General features: G+C 49.7%; 1 protein-coding gene across 5 annotated transcripts in view; it reads right to left on the bottom strand.

Moving 5' to 3' along the window:
* Positions 1–17,293, bottom strand: part of LOC106890635 (CUB and sushi domain-containing protein 2-like) — a 291,319-nt gene that overhangs the window by 42,326 nt on the left and 231,700 nt on the right. For all 5 annotated transcript variants that reach the window (XM_014946585.1, XM_014946584.1, XM_014946583.1 and 2 more), the window contains 9 exons: positions 16,841–16,957; positions 14,481–14,594; positions 14,243–14,338; positions 12,120–12,323; positions 11,170–11,294; positions 6,688–6,784; positions 5,463–5,567; positions 1,338–1,456; positions 1,170–1,239 (listed from right to left, as the gene is read on the bottom strand). In XM_014946585.1, coding sequence (XP_014802071.1) covers positions 1,170–1,239; positions 1,338–1,456; positions 5,463–5,567; positions 6,688–6,784; positions 11,170–11,294; positions 12,120–12,323; positions 14,243–14,338; positions 14,481–14,594; positions 16,841–16,957 — 1,047 coding nt within the window. The remainder of the gene's footprint in view (positions 1–1,169; positions 1,240–1,337; positions 1,457–5,462; positions 5,568–6,687; positions 6,785–11,169; positions 11,295–12,119; positions 12,324–14,242; positions 14,339–14,480; positions 14,595–16,840; positions 16,958–17,293) is intronic.

A 17,293-nucleotide genomic window follows, 5' to 3' on the forward strand; every position in this document is an offset into this window, starting at 1 on the left:
CTCTGAGCAGGGGAACAACCCAAGGCTGGGCTCTGTGTGGCCAGGGATGCTCTGGACAGGACACACCAGTGTGTGATGAGCACAGGACAAGGAGCCACAGGACTGTCCCCATGGGGTGCTGTGGCATCCCCATAAAAGACAAAGGTCACTCGTGATGATCCACACTTGGCTGCAGGGACGTGTTCATGCCCCTCTGGAGCTGGATGACCTTTTTCAGTCAAGTGTGATGTGAGCTGAGGGACACGGAGAGACAGGGAAGGGGTGTTCGTACCACCCTGCGTGGTCTTAACTGTCCAAAACCAGACAATCTGAATTAAATCACACTGTTTATGACACCAGGACAGTGCCCAGCAGGCACAGCCCAACCCGGCAGGATCCTGCCCAACTGGGTGATCGATGCTGGTTAAAAGAAGGAAACTGGAAACTCGTAGTTTCTCAGCTACTCATCAGCCAGATGATAACACTGGGATCCTCCTCCAGGCTGGGATCCCCCAACTCTAATGCTGAGCTGAAGGGCTTCTGATTTCTCCCAGAGCAACTCCCATGGGTTTGAGTCCTTTAGCTCAGTCATTCTGCTGCAAATGTCTCTCTATTTATTCCTGGCCTGCAGATCATCGGATAAAAGAACTGTTAGCTCTTATAATTACTTTAAAGCAAAATGATGTAAGCTAGAACAGCAGGAGCCTGAAATAACTGTTAACTAAAGCTATTAAATGCATAAATGTCTCTCTCCAAGCTGTAAAATGTGCAATATGAATATTAAACATCTAGATTTGCTAAAAGCAAAGTATTGAAAATAATTCACGAACTCCAGCAAATTCCCTTCACCTCTGTGCCTCTTCTCTGAGGGCTCACTTCTTTCTCGGGGGAAAGCGACTGCCCAGACCCGTTCTCCGAAGGGCTGGAAGGCTCTGGAGCTCAGCCCTGCTCCCGAGAGGGTGTCGGGAAAACCGCTGCCTTTTAAACATTCAGAATAAAGCATCCGGGGACTTTTTTGTTGACATTTCCCCTGCAACAAATGAAGATTTTTTTCCACACTTTGTGTCACTTCCAGAACAAACCTGAAATTTCTCTAACTCATACCCTTTTTGGTTTTTTTTGGAGGGGGTTGTTTATTTTTTTTAGAAAAGCCTTAAAAACATCTACTAGGTATGAAACAAGAGTCCTACCGATGCAAAGCGGCGGTGGGTAATTCCAGCGGCGGACAGTCCCTGGCATGCAGGAGATGTGAGAGTGGCCCTGGAGAAGAGGAAAACAAGGCCCAGAGTTTTTGGAGGGTCTCCCTGTACCCCAGGTGCTCGTTCTCATCCCTTTTTTTGCTGGCAAACGCTGGGTACCTGGAGCGCGTAGCCCGGCTCGCACTGGAAGGAGACGACGTCGTTGACCAAATAGCGCTCGCCGATCTTGAGGCCGTTGCCAGGAACCGGGGGCTCGGGGCAGCTGGAGAGACCAACAGCTGCCAAGGCAAGAGGGATGTGAGTGCTGGGGGAGCAGGGATGGGGTCTGCACCAAGGGCAAAAGGAATGGAAACACCCTCCTTCATTTTACCCCAACCCCTGTTCAGCAACAACCTCTCATCACTGGTGACAAAGTCCCACAGCCTTTGGATGCTCCACAAAGACACCCCATATTCCCCTGGGTTATGGGGAATGTCCATCATCCAGAAGTATTCACATTTACTGCCTTCACTTCACCCAGAACACACTTTTTTTAATGTCCAAGGGTATCACAAATCACTTTGTGATTCGTCGGCAAAAGCATTTTGTGACTGCACCCTAATAACTTGATGGAAGAGCTGCAGCTGCCACGGCATGTCCACTGCAAAGCAAAAACCAGCTCATTCTCAGCAGGTCACAAGCCAAACCACCCACCCCCACCCCCCCACATCCGTGTTCCTGTCATGTGTCTGCTCCTTCACCACCCGGGCAGCACCTACAGAGACCAGAGAGGATGCAAGAGGGAACCATCTGCCATCTCTCACTGGAAACAGAATCGTAGAATGGTTTGGGTTGGAAGGGACCTCAAAGACCATCCAGACACCTCCCACCAGCCCAGCTTGCTCCAAGTCCCATCCAACCTGGCATTGAACTGCTCCAAGGATGGGGCAGCCACAGCTTCTCTGGGCAACCTGGGCCAGGCTCTCCCCACTGGATGCATCACAACTGCACAGAGGGAGCTGTACGTGATTTTTCCTTTCCTGGCAGGAGCAGCAGGTTTCATTTGACCCTATTCTTCCTGCTTTCCCTTAACGACTGACTCCACCACGCGACACAAGCAGGGGTGGGTACGGCTGGTCCTTGACGGTGCCCATGATTTCCCTCAATTCCCCTTCCATCTGAGCTACCTTTACAGCTGGGGATATCCTGCTGCAAACCCAATTAACGAGCCCCAGAGTAGCGTGTGGGGTGATGTGCTCTCTACTCCCCGCCTCTTCCTCCCGCAGCACCAAGGGAGACAGAGCCAGGGTGTCTGCACCCCCTGCTCCCCACCGTGGCTCAGCACCTCCCCGGCTCCGGGCGCTGGCAGCTGCCACTAAAAGATAACCTTCTGCATCACTGCAAGGGCTAAAGCTCTGCTCAAACCCCCCAGTCTGCAGGCTGAGCTGAAAGCTGATGGAAAATAAAAGAAAAGGGGAGAGGAGATGCTGAGCCTCCCCCGGAAACCTGACTCACGCCGCCCAGCGAGGACACACGTATTTCCCCCCCCCCCCGGCTGTAGCGCTTGACCTTCAGAGGGACAAGAGAGAAAATAGCTTTAAATAACTTCCCATTCAGATCAGCGGGCACAGTTTCACTCAGTCCTAAATTGTTCTTGCTCTGCTTTGGCTTTTGAGCGTGGAGAGATAAGAGCTTTGCTTGAGGAACCCAGTGAGGGAGAAAAGGGAGGCAAGAAACTGGTGTTTTAGCTCATCTCTCCAAACTTCCCTGCAGCCCCTCTGACCAAACAAAGACAAAACCTGGGGCTCAGAGCCATGAAATTTCAATTGTACGAGCAGAGCAAAAAATACATTATTTCCAGCTGCCCTGAAAATCAACACCTATTAATTTTCTCAGCAAAGAAACCAAACAAGCCTGATAATCCCAAGCCTCTTGAAAAACCTGAACGTGATTATTGCAACGGGGCAGTACGATCCTCAAAGAACTTATTGATTGAAACAGAAATGGGGAAGAAACAGTATCGCAGCAAGAGAATTTCTAAAACAACATCCATTTCTGCAGCTCCCAGAGAGCAATCCGAGGCACGCTTTCTCTCCCCAGCCTCCTCGGTTGCTGTAATCTTCCTGGATCCGTTAATGTGCAAGGTTTCAACCTGACAACCCAGTGAAACCTGGAAAGCTTAGTGCTAGTTGGCCCTCTGAAAGCACACACGCTCTGCAGCCAAACAGCTACGCCGTTTCTGCGGAGGTTTCACAAAATGAAATGCGCTTTCAAATCTATTTGCTGCTTTGGAAAAAAAAAAAAAAAATAAACAGAACATCGGTTGGCTTCAGAGACAAAGACAAGATTTGCCATCAGAACCAATTGTCAGACACGGTGTCCAGCAAGAAGCAATTATGTTTGCATGGCCCCGAGGAAGATTGTGTGAGCAGAGACAGCAGCCCCGGCGCGTCGCTCATCAGCTCAGCGTCACCGCCACCAGCGCGGGAGGGGAGCCAGGCCCTCACCAGGCATCACCCGCTCCCCCCAGAGCCACACAAAGCCCAGGCTGGCTCCCGGCCCTGTCACACCCGCATTTTCCTACAATTTCCTACAATTTTCCTACAAGCCCGCTTGCTTCCCTCCCTGCCAGCTCCACGTGCACCCAAGAGGGCTGAGAGCTGCCATTCTGCACCTGCCTGGGTGCTGCCGGGCTGGATGGACAGAATTCAAGCCCTGGGTACACACCATCAGTGAGGTACCAACAGCCCCCATCCCCGAGGTACCAACAGCCCCCATCCCCGTGACCCCCCACAGCCCGGCTGTAGCAGGAACCAAAACACAGACACGGGACAGAAGCAATTCGTGGCATCCTTACCCAAACTGACAGCCCCTTCCCAAGGGATGCTCTTCCCTGCCATGTCTTCCACTTTTAGACAGGTTTGTTCTCCTACCACCAAGGACTTCTTTTTTAAAATATAGTCTCTGTACATCATAGAATCACAGAATCTTCATGGTTGGAAGGGACCTTTGAGATCATCCGGCCCAACCATACACACACACACACACAAAAACCCCAATCCAACAATCTCGGGCACTAGATCATGCCCTGAAGTGCCACATCTACATGTTTCTTAAATACCTCCAGGGATGGGGACTCCACCACCTCCCTGGGCAGGCTGGTCCAGTGCCTCACCACCCTTTCTGTAAAGTAATTCTTCCTAATATCTAATCTAAAATCCCCCTGCCACAACTTCAGACCATTTCCTCTGGTCCTGTCATTATTCCCTTGGGACAAGAGGCCATATCATCATATACACCCTGGAGGTATTTAAAAGATGTGTAGACCCAGTGCTTATAGATATGGTTTAGTGGTGGTTTTTGTCAGTGTTAGGTTGATGGCTGGACTCCATGATGTGAACGGTTCCTTCCAACCTGGGCAATTTGATGATTCTGAGGATGCTCCCAGGGCTGTACACCCAAAAAACTGAAGGCAACCTTGCTGGACCTGCTGATGCAGAGAGACCTGGAGACCTGCTGGAAGCAAAGTGCTGTAATTCCAGTATGATGCTGGAATAATCCCTAAGGAATGGACTCATTAAGGTGTCCAACATCATAGAGGGGGTCAAGGAGCAGAGGACAGGGTTGAGCAGAGGGGCAGCAGGAGGGCCGGGGGCTGCAGCACCCACCCTGTGACAAAGGGCTGCCCAGAGCGTTTGTGCAGGCTCCATCCTTGGAGTTTTTAAAGCCCAGACTGCATAAATATGTGTAAAGTGAGTAATTGAGTTTTACCTCCTATCTGACCCTGCTTTCGGCAGGAGGTTTGATGAGGTGACCCCTGAGGTCCCTTCCAACTGGAATTATCCAGTGAAGATCTGTCTGGGCCTGCGTGCTGTCTCCAGCAATGACCAGTACAAGCCCAGAAAAGACTGCAAAGAGCGGGCAAGTCCCTCCCAGCCCCTGGCAAGCATCATTTTAGGCACCTCCCGAGCCAAGATTACAGTGCTGTGTCGAACAGGCCAAGTCCCCATGAATTTTTAATACCTTGGCCTCCACAACTCCTCCTGCACCACGGCACAGAAACCAAAGTGCATCGGCAGCAAGAAGAGAGTCACCCCGTGACCCCCACAGCTCCTCTGCTGCATCCCTTCTCCGTTTAATGCTCACTCCCTGGCTGCAGCCCGAGAGCAGGGAACCACATCTGCACGGCCTCAAAGCTCCCTGCCCCTTCCCCACCCAGCAGCTTCCACTTCTGGAAGGCAGAGGCTCCGTAACCATCTCCCCAGTGCTCAGAAGAGCTGCAAGATCAAGGCTGAATGCTCTTACTTTTGTATTCCAGGTGAAAGCCGGCAGCAGAGACGCTGATATCCGAATAGAAATGCAGATAGAGCTGGTTTGAAGTGCTGTTCAGCAGCGCAGGCACTGTAGTTCCTGGGAAAACAAGAGGTGCACAAAGATACTGAAGAGGATCCTTTCTTCCTCCTCCGTGTCCTCGGAGACTGCTGCAGAAGAGGCTGAGAACAGAAAGTCCTTTAACTTAACAAGCTCTGTTGGTTTTGATCAGGTTCTAATGAGGCCAATTGAGAAATACCCAAGGCCTCTCCGCAATGGCCCTTCCAGCCTGCTGATGGATTTCATCATGGGGAGTTTTACCACTTACAGACCAGACAGACTGAAAACCTGGCTAAGGGAAGAAGTGATGAGAAATGGTGTGGGTGGAAGGCAGGTGTCCCCCCACCTCGGGGTCCACATTCCTGCTCCTGCCTCATTCCCTGGAAGCTGCTGCAGCAGCAGATCAAGGCAGCTCCATCCCAAAGGCAGCTCTGGGAGCAGAGTCTGCTGGTCTTTACCCTTCTCCTTACCAACCTCAAAGCACTTGAACATGTCTGTTCATTAAATAAGCAAGAATTGGGGCCATCATTTTGCAAATGTCTCTGATACTTGAAAGCTTTGCAACACCCCTGGGCTCTTGGTACTCCCTGCTCTGAGAAAAGCCACCGTCCCTGCTGCCCAGAAAAAGAAAGGTGGTTTTGTAGCCCTTCAACCGTTTTGGTGGAAATCGGTCAGGTTAGGTTAACCTGCCAAGTGTAATGGTCTGAAATAACCCCCCGTGACCCAGCGGGAGCTCCTGCTGCCAGGCTGTGGAAGTTTTGCAAAAAAAAACCCCAACCCTAACCGCTGCCCAGAAAAAGAAAGGTGGTTTTGTAGCCCTTCAACCGTTTTGGTGGAAATCGGTCAGGTTAGGTTAACCTGCCAAGTGTAATGGTCTGAAATAACCCCCCGTGACCCAGCGGGAGCTCCTGCTGCCAGGCTGTGGAAGTTTTGCAAAAAAAAACCCCAACCCTAACCCATTTTCTGCAGGACGACTGCAGTCAGGCTCCCAGCTCAACAAAGCGTGTGATTCCCTTTAAGCTCATGCTTAAATCTGTTCTGAGTTCCTGAAGCACTTAAGCATATGCTTAATTTTCTGTGCGTGCTGAAGTCCAGCTGATGGGAAGGGGAATTAAGCACGGGCTGATGGGCTTCACCCAACGTGATGCCCACCACGTACCGGAGAAGCTTCCCAGCATGGTGGCCGTGTTATCTCCTCCGTCGAACACTTCCAGGGAATCCCAGTTCTGCTCCGTAACAAAACTGATCACCTGGATCTGAAGAGGAAAAAAAAAAAAAAAAAAGATAAAAAGTAGCAGTACAACTCTGGCAATGCTGCTAATAAACCACAATAATATCATTGGAAGGGCTGCTAATGAAGTCAGGAACATGCCCCGGGCTCCGAGACGGCGCTGCTGTTTATCTGGGTTATTGCACTGGCAAAAACTGGAGACCTATTGCCTTTGACTACCACCACTGGGGTCATACAGCTATTTTCCAGCAAGCTCCACACCTCCCCATCAGGGATGTCATCTTCTGCTGTTACGAAGGGAGAGCTCCTGTAATTTCACAGCTAATTTACAGCAGCTGAGAATCTTGGCTTTTTTTTTTCCCTGTTTTGAGAAATCCCTGAAGACTTTTGCAACACTTTCATACGAAAGCAACCATTAGCAAGCCCGGAGCTCAAATAAAAACGCAAGAAACCAGCATTAAATCACTTTCGATCCAATGAAGTTTCTGCAACTGCCTCGTTTCTCAGCTTTTAGTCAAATCACTTGAGTTGCATTTTCAAATTTCCCACCTTTCTCTGCCACGTCATGTGAGGTTTGGAGGCTTAATGGAGTCACCACATTGCAGCCCTCAAACCAGTAACGGTGTGAGAGCTGATAAATCTGCATTTGGACTTAAGGCAGCTCTGATACTTCAGAAAAGATCTAAGCATAATTGCACAGGTTTGTTTTCCTTGATTTCTGGTAAACTGGATCCTGCCTTTACTCCTAAATCCTGGGAGTTCAAGGTATTCAGCGTCCCGTTAACAAAAACGAGCTGTGCTGGGGATGGGGCTGGGGGAACTGCTTGAGCGAGTGGGGCAGCAAACCTGGGAGAAAGCCAGTAAGATTTGGGAAAAAACAGCTTTAATTTATAAACCTTTGATGAAACTTTCAAACGCTGGGGACCTCAAATTAAACTTCTAGGCCAACAACATAAAAAAGGATCCTTTAAGACAAATCAGGAGCGTAAACGATTTGTACAACTTGGCCCCAAACAACAGGTTTCATTTCTCGGCACGGGGCTGAAGCCGCAGTTGTTGGGCACCACTGTTTGGGGAGAATGCTGGAATTTTGGTAATTCCCTTTACTTTCAGCTTCTGTTTATCGTTCCTCTGTTTACGTCACCTGGGCTGAACACCGTGAGGAGACGTCTCAGATCTTGACTGCACACACACACACACACATACACACACACACACGTGCCCTTCCCTCCAGTAATCCTCTGAACACCCCCCTCCCTTTTTCCCTGTTCTTACCCTGTATTTACTCATCCACTCCAAACACCTCGCCTGCCTTTGCCCTGCGAAACATAAACTAAACCACACACACTCTTAAAAAATAATAAAAAAATCAAATCCCATTATTTCTGCCATTTTAACCTTTTTCCTCCTTGAATTATTCTGAATAATAAAGCAGGCTATAAAGTTCCTGCAAAGTTGGGTTGGTTTTTTTTTTCCAAAAAATAAGTAGAGTTCCTCCAGCAGCAATTGCAGTGACCCCTGCAGAGCCATTACTGATCACACTGACCAAGTCAATACCTTTCAGGCTGCATAATTACACCCCTATTGTGATTTACATTATTGAAAGAGAATGTGGATTGAGAGCGTGCATTTTGTTTGCTCTTACATTTTTTAAATTATTTATTCTCCTCTCCCCCCCAACTTAACGGAATAAACATTTTTAAGGTCCTAATTCTAGTCTGACATGTGGATTCACAAGGGATCTGCATCTATTTACTGCCATGTATATAAATTAATTCACTCAGGAAGGTTTGCTACAGGAATGAATAATTCATGGCAGAAGTGCTAGCTCATATACTGATTACATAAAAATCCTGCCAGTGACTCGCCGCTACCAAGAAAGCTTTAATTTCACCTCCTCCTCTGATTTACAGTTGTTTAACCTTTAATTGTTGTACAAAATGAGGGTAAACTGATGCTTAAATTAGTATCTAATAACCAAGAAGATCTTGTGCCCAAGGGGGGTGGCCGGGGCAGCGGGGCAGGGTGTGCAGTGGGTCCTGCTCGGTGGCCATCACCCTGCCTCAGGGCTGCCCCACTGCCAGCAACTCCCATGGGGGGTGTCTTACTCCCTGGGGGGGCAACACCTTTCACCAGGCCCTCTCCCTCCCTAGAAGACCTCCAGTGGAAGTCCCAGTGTCACACGCTGCTGAGATGTCGTTTGATGAGGAGGGAAGATGCCACCCCACGACCAGCCTGTGCCTGGGGGCAGAGCCAAAGGGGGGGTCCCTTGGCACCCCCGTGTCCCCACACAGCCTGGCACGGCTAGAAGTGGAGACCCCCACCCCACTGTGGCTCCACACGGGCTCTCACCGAGCACCAGAGCAAGGACCTTCTGAAGGTCCTTCCTTCTGAAGGACCATGGTCCTGCCCTTCACCCAAAACTTCCCCCTCTGGACCCAAAATTGACCTTAGGGCTCGGGCAGAGGGAAAGCTCAGCCACGGGATACACTTTTTGTTTGCACACATTTATGTTTGTTAGACCCTAAAACATCTATTTTCCTTGCAAGAGATCACATCCAGCGGGAAAGGGGTAAAAAAAAAACCCAACCAAACAAGAAAAACACCACGTTTAAAACACTTTGGTGTCATGTTTTCCAGTGTTACATGAGAGCTGCATTTGCACAACCAAGGAGGTGAGAAACGAGCACTTTTTGGATACAGACAGGCTTTTAACGGCGGGCTCTAACCCTGCAGCCTGGCAGGGACGTGTGAAACCAGCTCCCCGGGCTGGGAAGTGGCCGCCAGGGTTTGCAGCCAGAACACGGCCTCGCAGAACACAGATGTCTATTTACATCGCTTTAAAAACTAAGCAAATTATCACCCTCCCCATCCCAGGAGTCCCCGGCGACCTGCAAACTGCCTCCGCTGTGCAGGCGTCCGGCTGAGCTAAAGGGATGCTCCTGGCGTTGTTGGGGGGGGTTGAGAATGGCTAAAATTCCAGATGTGCAGGAAAGTACTGATAGTGAGCTCTGAGGCTTTTGAAAACGCTATTCATTGGCTCCAAAAACAAAAAGTAGAGTGGAATTTGCTGGACTGGCCATTGAAATCCTGGCAGAGGGCACAAAATATTGCTCTGGGTTTGTGCTTCGCTGTGAAGCCCCCAGAGCAGGTCCCACAGGAACGTGTCCAGGTGGGTTTGAATGTCTCCAGAGAAGGAGACTCCACCACCTCCCTGGGCAGCCTCTGCCAGGGCTCTGCCACCCTCACAGCAATGAAGTTCCTCCTCATGTTTAGGTGGAACTTCTTATGTTCAAGTCTGTGCCCATTTCCTCTTGTCCTGTCCCTGGGCACCACTAAAAAAGACTGGCCCCATCCTCCTGACACACACCCTTTCAGTATTTATAGGTGTTGATCAGATCCCCCCTCAGCCTTCCCTTCTCCAGACTAAAAAGAACCAAGTCCCTCAGCCTCTCCTCATAAGGGAAATGCTCCAGTCCCTCATCATCTTTGTAGCCCTCTGCTGTCCCCTCTCCAGCAGTTCCCTGTCCTTCTGGAACTGGGGAGCCCAGAACTGGTCCCAGTGCTCCAGATGGGGCCTCCCCAGGGCAGAGCAGAGGGGCAGGATGACCTCCCACCACCTGCTGGTCACACTCTTCCTGATGCCCCCCAGGATGCCATTGGTCTTCTTGGCCACAAGGGCACATTGTCAGCTCATGGGCATCCTATTGTCCACCAGGACTCACAGGTCTCTCTCCTCAGAGCTGCTCTCCAGCAGGTCAGCCCCACAACATGTTAAATAATCCATCTCCTGTGTGTCTGTAACCCCAGTGAGATGCCTCCTGTGAGGACAGGGCACACACGTGCTCAACAGGAACTTTATCTAAGGTTTGGTCTCCGATGTGGGGCTTAATTCTCCACATGGTCCAGCCTGCAGGGCTATTTCTGCAGAGGAACGATAAGGACCACAAAAAGACCTGAAGAAAGAGCCCGTTTACCTGGAGACAATGAAGAGGAAAGCTGTAATTGTATAATCATGCTGCTGCAACTCTGCTGGCACAACAAACCCAGGCAGGCACCGCGAGCACACAGCCCTGCCTCGGTGTAGCTTACATACGTGGCTTTCAACACTGCATTAATTAAGCAGTATAAAGATATATGCCCAAAATACGATGATTATTTTGTTACACCAGAACAGCCACACGGCTCCAGTTGATTTCCCATAGACAGTCCCTCCAGGAGGCAACAAAAAAAAATAATCCATTGAAGTATTACCCACTTCTGGCAGTCACAGAGTAAACGAGTGTCTTGATTCCAGAGAATTACACATTTCAAGAGATCTCTTCCCCGCGAGGAGAAGCAACTCGTAACACGTGGCCTCTCTAAGCCCACCAGATCCTGTGTGTTCCCCTCCCTGGGCTGACACGGTACCTGGATCCCGGCTCCCTCGGGGACCGTTATCTTCCAGACGCAGTTGAGGCTGTTGAGGTAGGGCTCGGGGAAGCCGGGGGACAGGATGGTTCCTTTGCGCTCCGTCAAATTCCCACCACACGGCACTGCAACGAGCAGAGCAACCGTTTGGCTTTAACACCAAAACGTTCTCTTTAAACCATCCGTCCACGGACAACAAAGCGAGCAGAACTGGCTCATGATTCAAGGATGAGATTTGTATGAATAATCCTCTTTTCAGTAAATCTCTCAGGTAACTTCTAAGACAAACAGCCCTTAGGTGTGGGGACCACCAGGTACATCAGCCCCCCCAGACCGGTTCTTTCCTCCAAAGAAGGTGAAAGCAGCTTCAGTCAGATCTAATTTCACAGAATCACAGAATGGATAGAGTTAGAAAGGACCTTAAAGATCATTGAGTAAAGGAACTGTGCTCCTCCAAAGGTGAAAGCAGCTTCAGTCAGATCTGATTTCATAGAGTCATAGAATGGTTTGGGTTGGAAGGGACCTTAAAGATCATCTTGTTCCACCCCCCTGCCCTGGGCAGGGACACCTCCCACCAGCCCAGGTTGCTCCAAGCCCCCTCCAACCTGCGCTTGAACCCCTCCAGGGATGGGGCAGCCACAGCTTCTCGGGGCAACCTGTTCCAGTGCCTCCCCAATTTATACCCGATGTTGTCCCAGACCCCACAAAACTGAATATTGGATCAAAAGGCCCCTGCTCTGATGTTTGGGGTTGAATTCCTTGCTCACAGGCCTGGCTTTTGTATGCAAGAGGTATGAAATAGGGGGTTTTGTATTTTGTTGGTTTTTTTTTTATTGCTGGTCAGTTGTTATTTTATTAACCACCCCCAAACGATATAATTTATTTTTTCCAACGCAACCTGCTGAACTGCTTCAGTTTTTCTCCCCCCCCAAGCCCCCCGAGATACCTACCCACGCAGGTGGGCACCGAGACGTTCCACTGTGCCAGGGCCCCGGGCATGGTGAGGCACTCGATGGCGGGGGAGCCCTGCAGCGCGTACCCAGCCCCGCACTCGAACCGCACCACCGCTCCCACCGCGAAGTCGCTGCCCAGCCGCCGGCCGTAGCGCGGCTCCGGCACCGAGCTGCACTGGGTGGCACTGGTACGAGGGACCGCTGGCGTCGGGGGGAGGAGAAGGCAGCAGATTGCAAAGAAAAGAGGAGGGGAAAAAAAGAAATTAAAAAAAAAAAATGGTTAGAGCAAACGTTTTGGAAACACGAGCGTCACAATACGTGCCAAATTAAAGGTGCACGGAAAACAACACAAGAATCTGATTATAGCTAAACCCCAGAGAAGGGCTGAACCCAAACACGACCACTGCGGGGAAAAAAAAAAAAACAAAAAGGAAATAACATTTCATTCAAGCTTCTGTCAATTCGAGTGATACTTGAAATAAAAGCAGCGAGAATGTTACAGAACCATCCGCGCTTTCGAAGACGAGGCTGTTTGCCTTCAGAAAAGTTACCGTCACATCAGAAAGGTCATTTCTAAACAGAGAAAACAAGGCTTTCTAAACAGCTGTCTAAAAAGTTGGTTTGGCACATAACGCTAGAGCCTCAGCAGAAACCCCATCGGTGCTTCTCAGCTCACGCGGCCCCATTACTATAAAGGACAGCAATTTTAAACAATCTTCTTCAAGATGGGCAGGGTAAGGGAAAGAAAAGGGGAATTTAAGTTGTGATGCCAACTGTTGAAATTGCCTGCATTCCCGTTTGACGCCGCAAACAACAGGCAAAGAAAGAAACAGAGTCTGACAGATAAGCCAGGGGAAAAATGAGGCAAAGAAACATCCATTGCTGAGGAAGAAATCAATTTATATTTTTCTCTGAGCTGCTTTACAATTTATTAGTGCTTAATGCCTGAGTTGCTGGGAAGAGAAAAATGTGGAGATGATGAGCGCATTAGCTATATTGTTTGATTTTAATTTGACTCGGAGAGATGAATGTCAAACCCACTGTCAAAGGCATCACAGGAGATGATCAGGAAGAAGCTGAAGCGTGTCCATGGTCTGGGGAGGGGAACGGAGGGGCAGGGGTGTCACTGCACGGGGGAGGCTTTGGGAGAGAGAACTCCTCCTTTGGGTAAAAAATGAGAGTAAACGCCATTAGATCCCAGCCAGGCAGATCAAAAGCAGGGCTGGCTCTTTCTTTTGCTCTTGTTTTCCATGCAGTAATCACCGAAGAGCGTGCAGCTCATAATTAGTATGCAGGAGGGGGGAGGTATAATCTTTACTGATTCCATCAAAACCTTTGCTTTGCCGAAATCTTGAAAGACGACTGTCAGAACTACAGCTGTTTTACAATAATTGGGCAGAAGTTCCAGAGAAGGGATCTCTGGCTACTATAAAATCCAAACCATGCTTCACTTTGTCCCTGGAGGAGGCTGGGGCTGTCCCCACTGTCTGTGCCCACCCCACGGCACCGCGTGTGGGGCCTGGCTGAACCCCAGGTACCGACCCCGAGCGGGTGGGCCAGAAAGCCCTTCTGTTCCCTGCCATTCCCTGCATCACTTGCTATTTACTACCTTAAAATCTCGAAGTGGGACTCGCCCAACGCCAGGCAAGCTGTTACCGAAAGGATCAGGGGGCAAAAGTTTGACAGCAGGAGACCTCAGCCTCTGCCAGGCGGGGAGGAAGGGTTCTGTGGAGCTGCTAGACAAGCCTTCAGCTGCTCACACCCAGAAATGTGCTAAAACGCCAGCAGGAAAAAGCTGCTTGGGTATAAATCTCAGGAACTTGGTGCGTTCTCAGGGCACGATTCAACGAGATCCTCCTGATCCTGGGACACACCAGGGCTGAGGCTGAGGGGAGATGGAAGGTCTGAATACGAAGTGCCCCCAGGAGCCAGGCAGCCCTGCAAACCCCCTGCTGCCCAAATACAAACTTCATCTCCTGGGACAGTTCCCCTCCAGATAGAAAGTGTGCAATGACTCACACGCACCAAGAGGAGCACAGGACGCTTCCAGACATCACTATATATTTGACCATTATCTCAGGACCAACCTGAGGTCACCTTCACAACACATCTGTACTCACCTTGGTAGACAAAATGAAAACCTTTGGCTGTAGACTGACCCTTGGAACTGAATTTGAGGAGGATCTGGTTGGTGGTAGCTAATGGTAAAGATTCACCTGGGTGAGGAGAAAGAGAGAACACAGGAGATGCAGAGATTAGAGCATGACCTACACAAATGGCCTGCACCCAGCAAGATGCTAAAGGCAGGCTGCATTTTTTTGCTTCATTTCCCTGCAGCAACAGGCACACGTTCCCTACCTGTATGAGAGCCCGAGAGGGAGCTGAGGAGCCGGGATTGCTGGTTGGGGCCATCGTGGACTTCGATGACATCGTTGAGGGCGGTCTGGAAGAAGGCGAACTGCCCGAAGACCACTGTGGAGAGAGGGAGCCCATGGGGCCGGCACCGGGACCAGCCACAGAGTTGGGTTGGCACCAGGACCAGCCGTGGGGTTGGGTTGGCACCAGGACCAGCTGTGGGGTTGTCACCGGGACCAGCCGCCCCACGGGCCCCACGCAGCCAGGGCTGCAGCCCCGGCATTCCCGACGTCTTTTATTTCGGGAGCTTGGCAGAGATAAAACGGGCCTGACTGACAGCCCTGGAAGATGGGAGCCCTTTATTTATCCACAAAGTAGGCACAACAGAGGCAGCAACCAGCCTCCCCCGTGCTCACTTGCCAGTACGCTTTAGCACTGATTCATAGGCCAAAAGGGATTCTTTTATGAATCATCCCATTTCCCTGCCTACAGAACCCAAGGTATGTAATTTCACCAACTGGTAATTATTATTTATTATTTGTATTGAACCTCTGTCATGAAGCGGGCTCCCGTTGGGCCAGGCATTGTACAAAACCTGAACAAAATAACAACCCCTGTCCCAAAGAACTTAATTTCTAGACTGAACCCCCCTGGTCAGGGAGGACGACTGCCCGGAGAGAGGACACTCACTATTTTATTAGCAGTTGGTCCTAAGCCTGTCTACAGAGGCTGCTAACGAGGGAGCCCAGCAGCACTCTGGGGCCCATTGCATACATTGTAGAGCTTACAAAAGGGAGAAAATAATAATGAGAGGATGATCAGAGCACTTTTTTTAGCTAGAGCGAAGAGACTTTAGTTATTTATCTTTATTTTTCCAATTATAACAACAGGCTTTTTAATCCCAAATCTGCACTTAGAGGATGATTTTTTCCCTCTCCTTTGTCTCCTCTCCTCGCTTTGCATTTCCAAGCTGTAAGTGCCCAGTTGCAGATTCACAAGCTGAGAGGTCTCTTGCTGTGAAATTCGTCATCCACCCAGCTACGACATTCGTCTCCTGCGCAGTCAGGTTTCCAGCCCAGCTCTGACGCTGGGAACACTGGAAAGGTGGGGATGGCACACCACTGGAAAGGTGGGGATGGCACACCCTGACACCCGCGGTACACAGAGCCCCAGAGGGGAAGGAGATGGGAAACGCAGAGCGTTCACTACTAATGGCTTTCCTGCTTGTTTTAATGAAGCTATTGAAAGGGAGCAGGTGGGGAAAGGAAACTAATTTAGCTGTCATCCTACCGCAGGCAAAAGTCAGAGTTGCAGATCAAGACTGTCTAGCCCTCTACTTATTGTGTTTCTTAAGACAATATCAAGATCAGCTACAGTAGAAAAGGTGAAGAGGTGTTAAGAGCAGTGCAGTGTTTCATCCCAGCAACTCAGCTGTACCCCCCACGTACACAGGGAGAAGGGAATTTGAGTGAAAGGAGCTTATAACTGATGTCTGAACAGGGCAGCCTCACTTCACACCTCCCCATCTTAGTGAGGGAAACCACAAACAACTGAGAAGACCACGGGGACTGAGCAGATCAATACAACGCGCTGAGGAGCAGGAGCAAATAACAGAATTTAGAGACCTTCACCTGCCAGAGCTGTCAGTGCAAGTGCTCCTCAAGAACTTTAAATTCCCTTCAAACAAGAAAATATGTTAACCAATACTAATATCCAGGCAGCTGCCTCAAAGGGCTCTGCAATGTCCATCATTCTTGTAGTCAAGGTCTGACCAAAATTAAGCAGCTTTGGAGTCTATAAAAAGAACAACGGTCTGTTAGAATGGATCTGGCCTTTGGTTGGATCTAGTTTTAAAATTTAATTTACCTATTATTTAAAAATAAAAATTAGTCATAAGTACCATAGCTGCACATCCTCAAAACTACACATCTATGGGCTTCTCTGCGCAGACAGATTATTTAGGATCGTGCTTAGCATGTGTTTATGGTAAATACATTTTGTACTCTCAGAGGTCCTCCCTGTCTGCTGCCAGCATTAATCACCAGGAATTATTTTTTGCTGATTTTTCAACTCTGTATGACTGGATGGAGTGCAGGAACTGGAAGGGGAATCACAAGGTGGTGAGTTTTGTTAGTTTTTTTTTTGTTTTGTCCCCTCATTTTTGATAGATTTTGAAATTCAGAGAACTCCCACCATCCTTACAGACCACAGCAAATTATAAAGGCAGCATCCAACAGTGTCACTTGCTATTTTCCAATCTCCCTTATCACCATATATGAACTTATTCTGCTTTGTTCAAATGAAAAAAAACCCAAACTGCACAGAGAGTAGAAGAGATTTTCAAGAACTGCCCCAGACGGTACCATAGTCCTTCGGCACAACGATGGAGTAGAGGCAGACTTGTCCACTGGTGTAGTTCTGGGGATAGTTGGGAGAGAGGACGACGCCGTCTGAGCCCGTGTACTGACCCCCACAGGGCGCTGGAAGAGAAGGTCAAGAAGAGCTCACTGAGGACAACCTTCCCAAAGCCATGAACCACCAGCCAAGGCCACAGGAGGCCACCTACGGCGGTGTAGCCCAAGGCATGATTTGCACCACTCTCCATCCAACCCTACATCTCAGGACCTGTCAGAATGAGCTCTGACTCTTCCCCCTGTTGGCACAGAGGTCCAACGAGGATGGTGGCCCCACCACCAGTGCCCTTCTGAGCCACAGCTTTCCCTCCCCCAGTCATCACAGACTGAGCTCTCTCTTGACTCACATTAAGATCTGACTCCAAACCCGTCATTTACACCATTTCCTCATCAAGCCAGAAA

This window comes from Calidris pugnax, unplaced genomic scaffold (genome assembly GCF_001431845.1).
Source record: "Calidris pugnax isolate Ruff unplaced genomic scaffold, ASM143184v1 scaffold113, whole genome shotgun sequence".
Taxonomy (NCBI): Eukaryota; Metazoa; Chordata; class Aves; order Charadriiformes; family Scolopacidae; genus Calidris; species Calidris pugnax.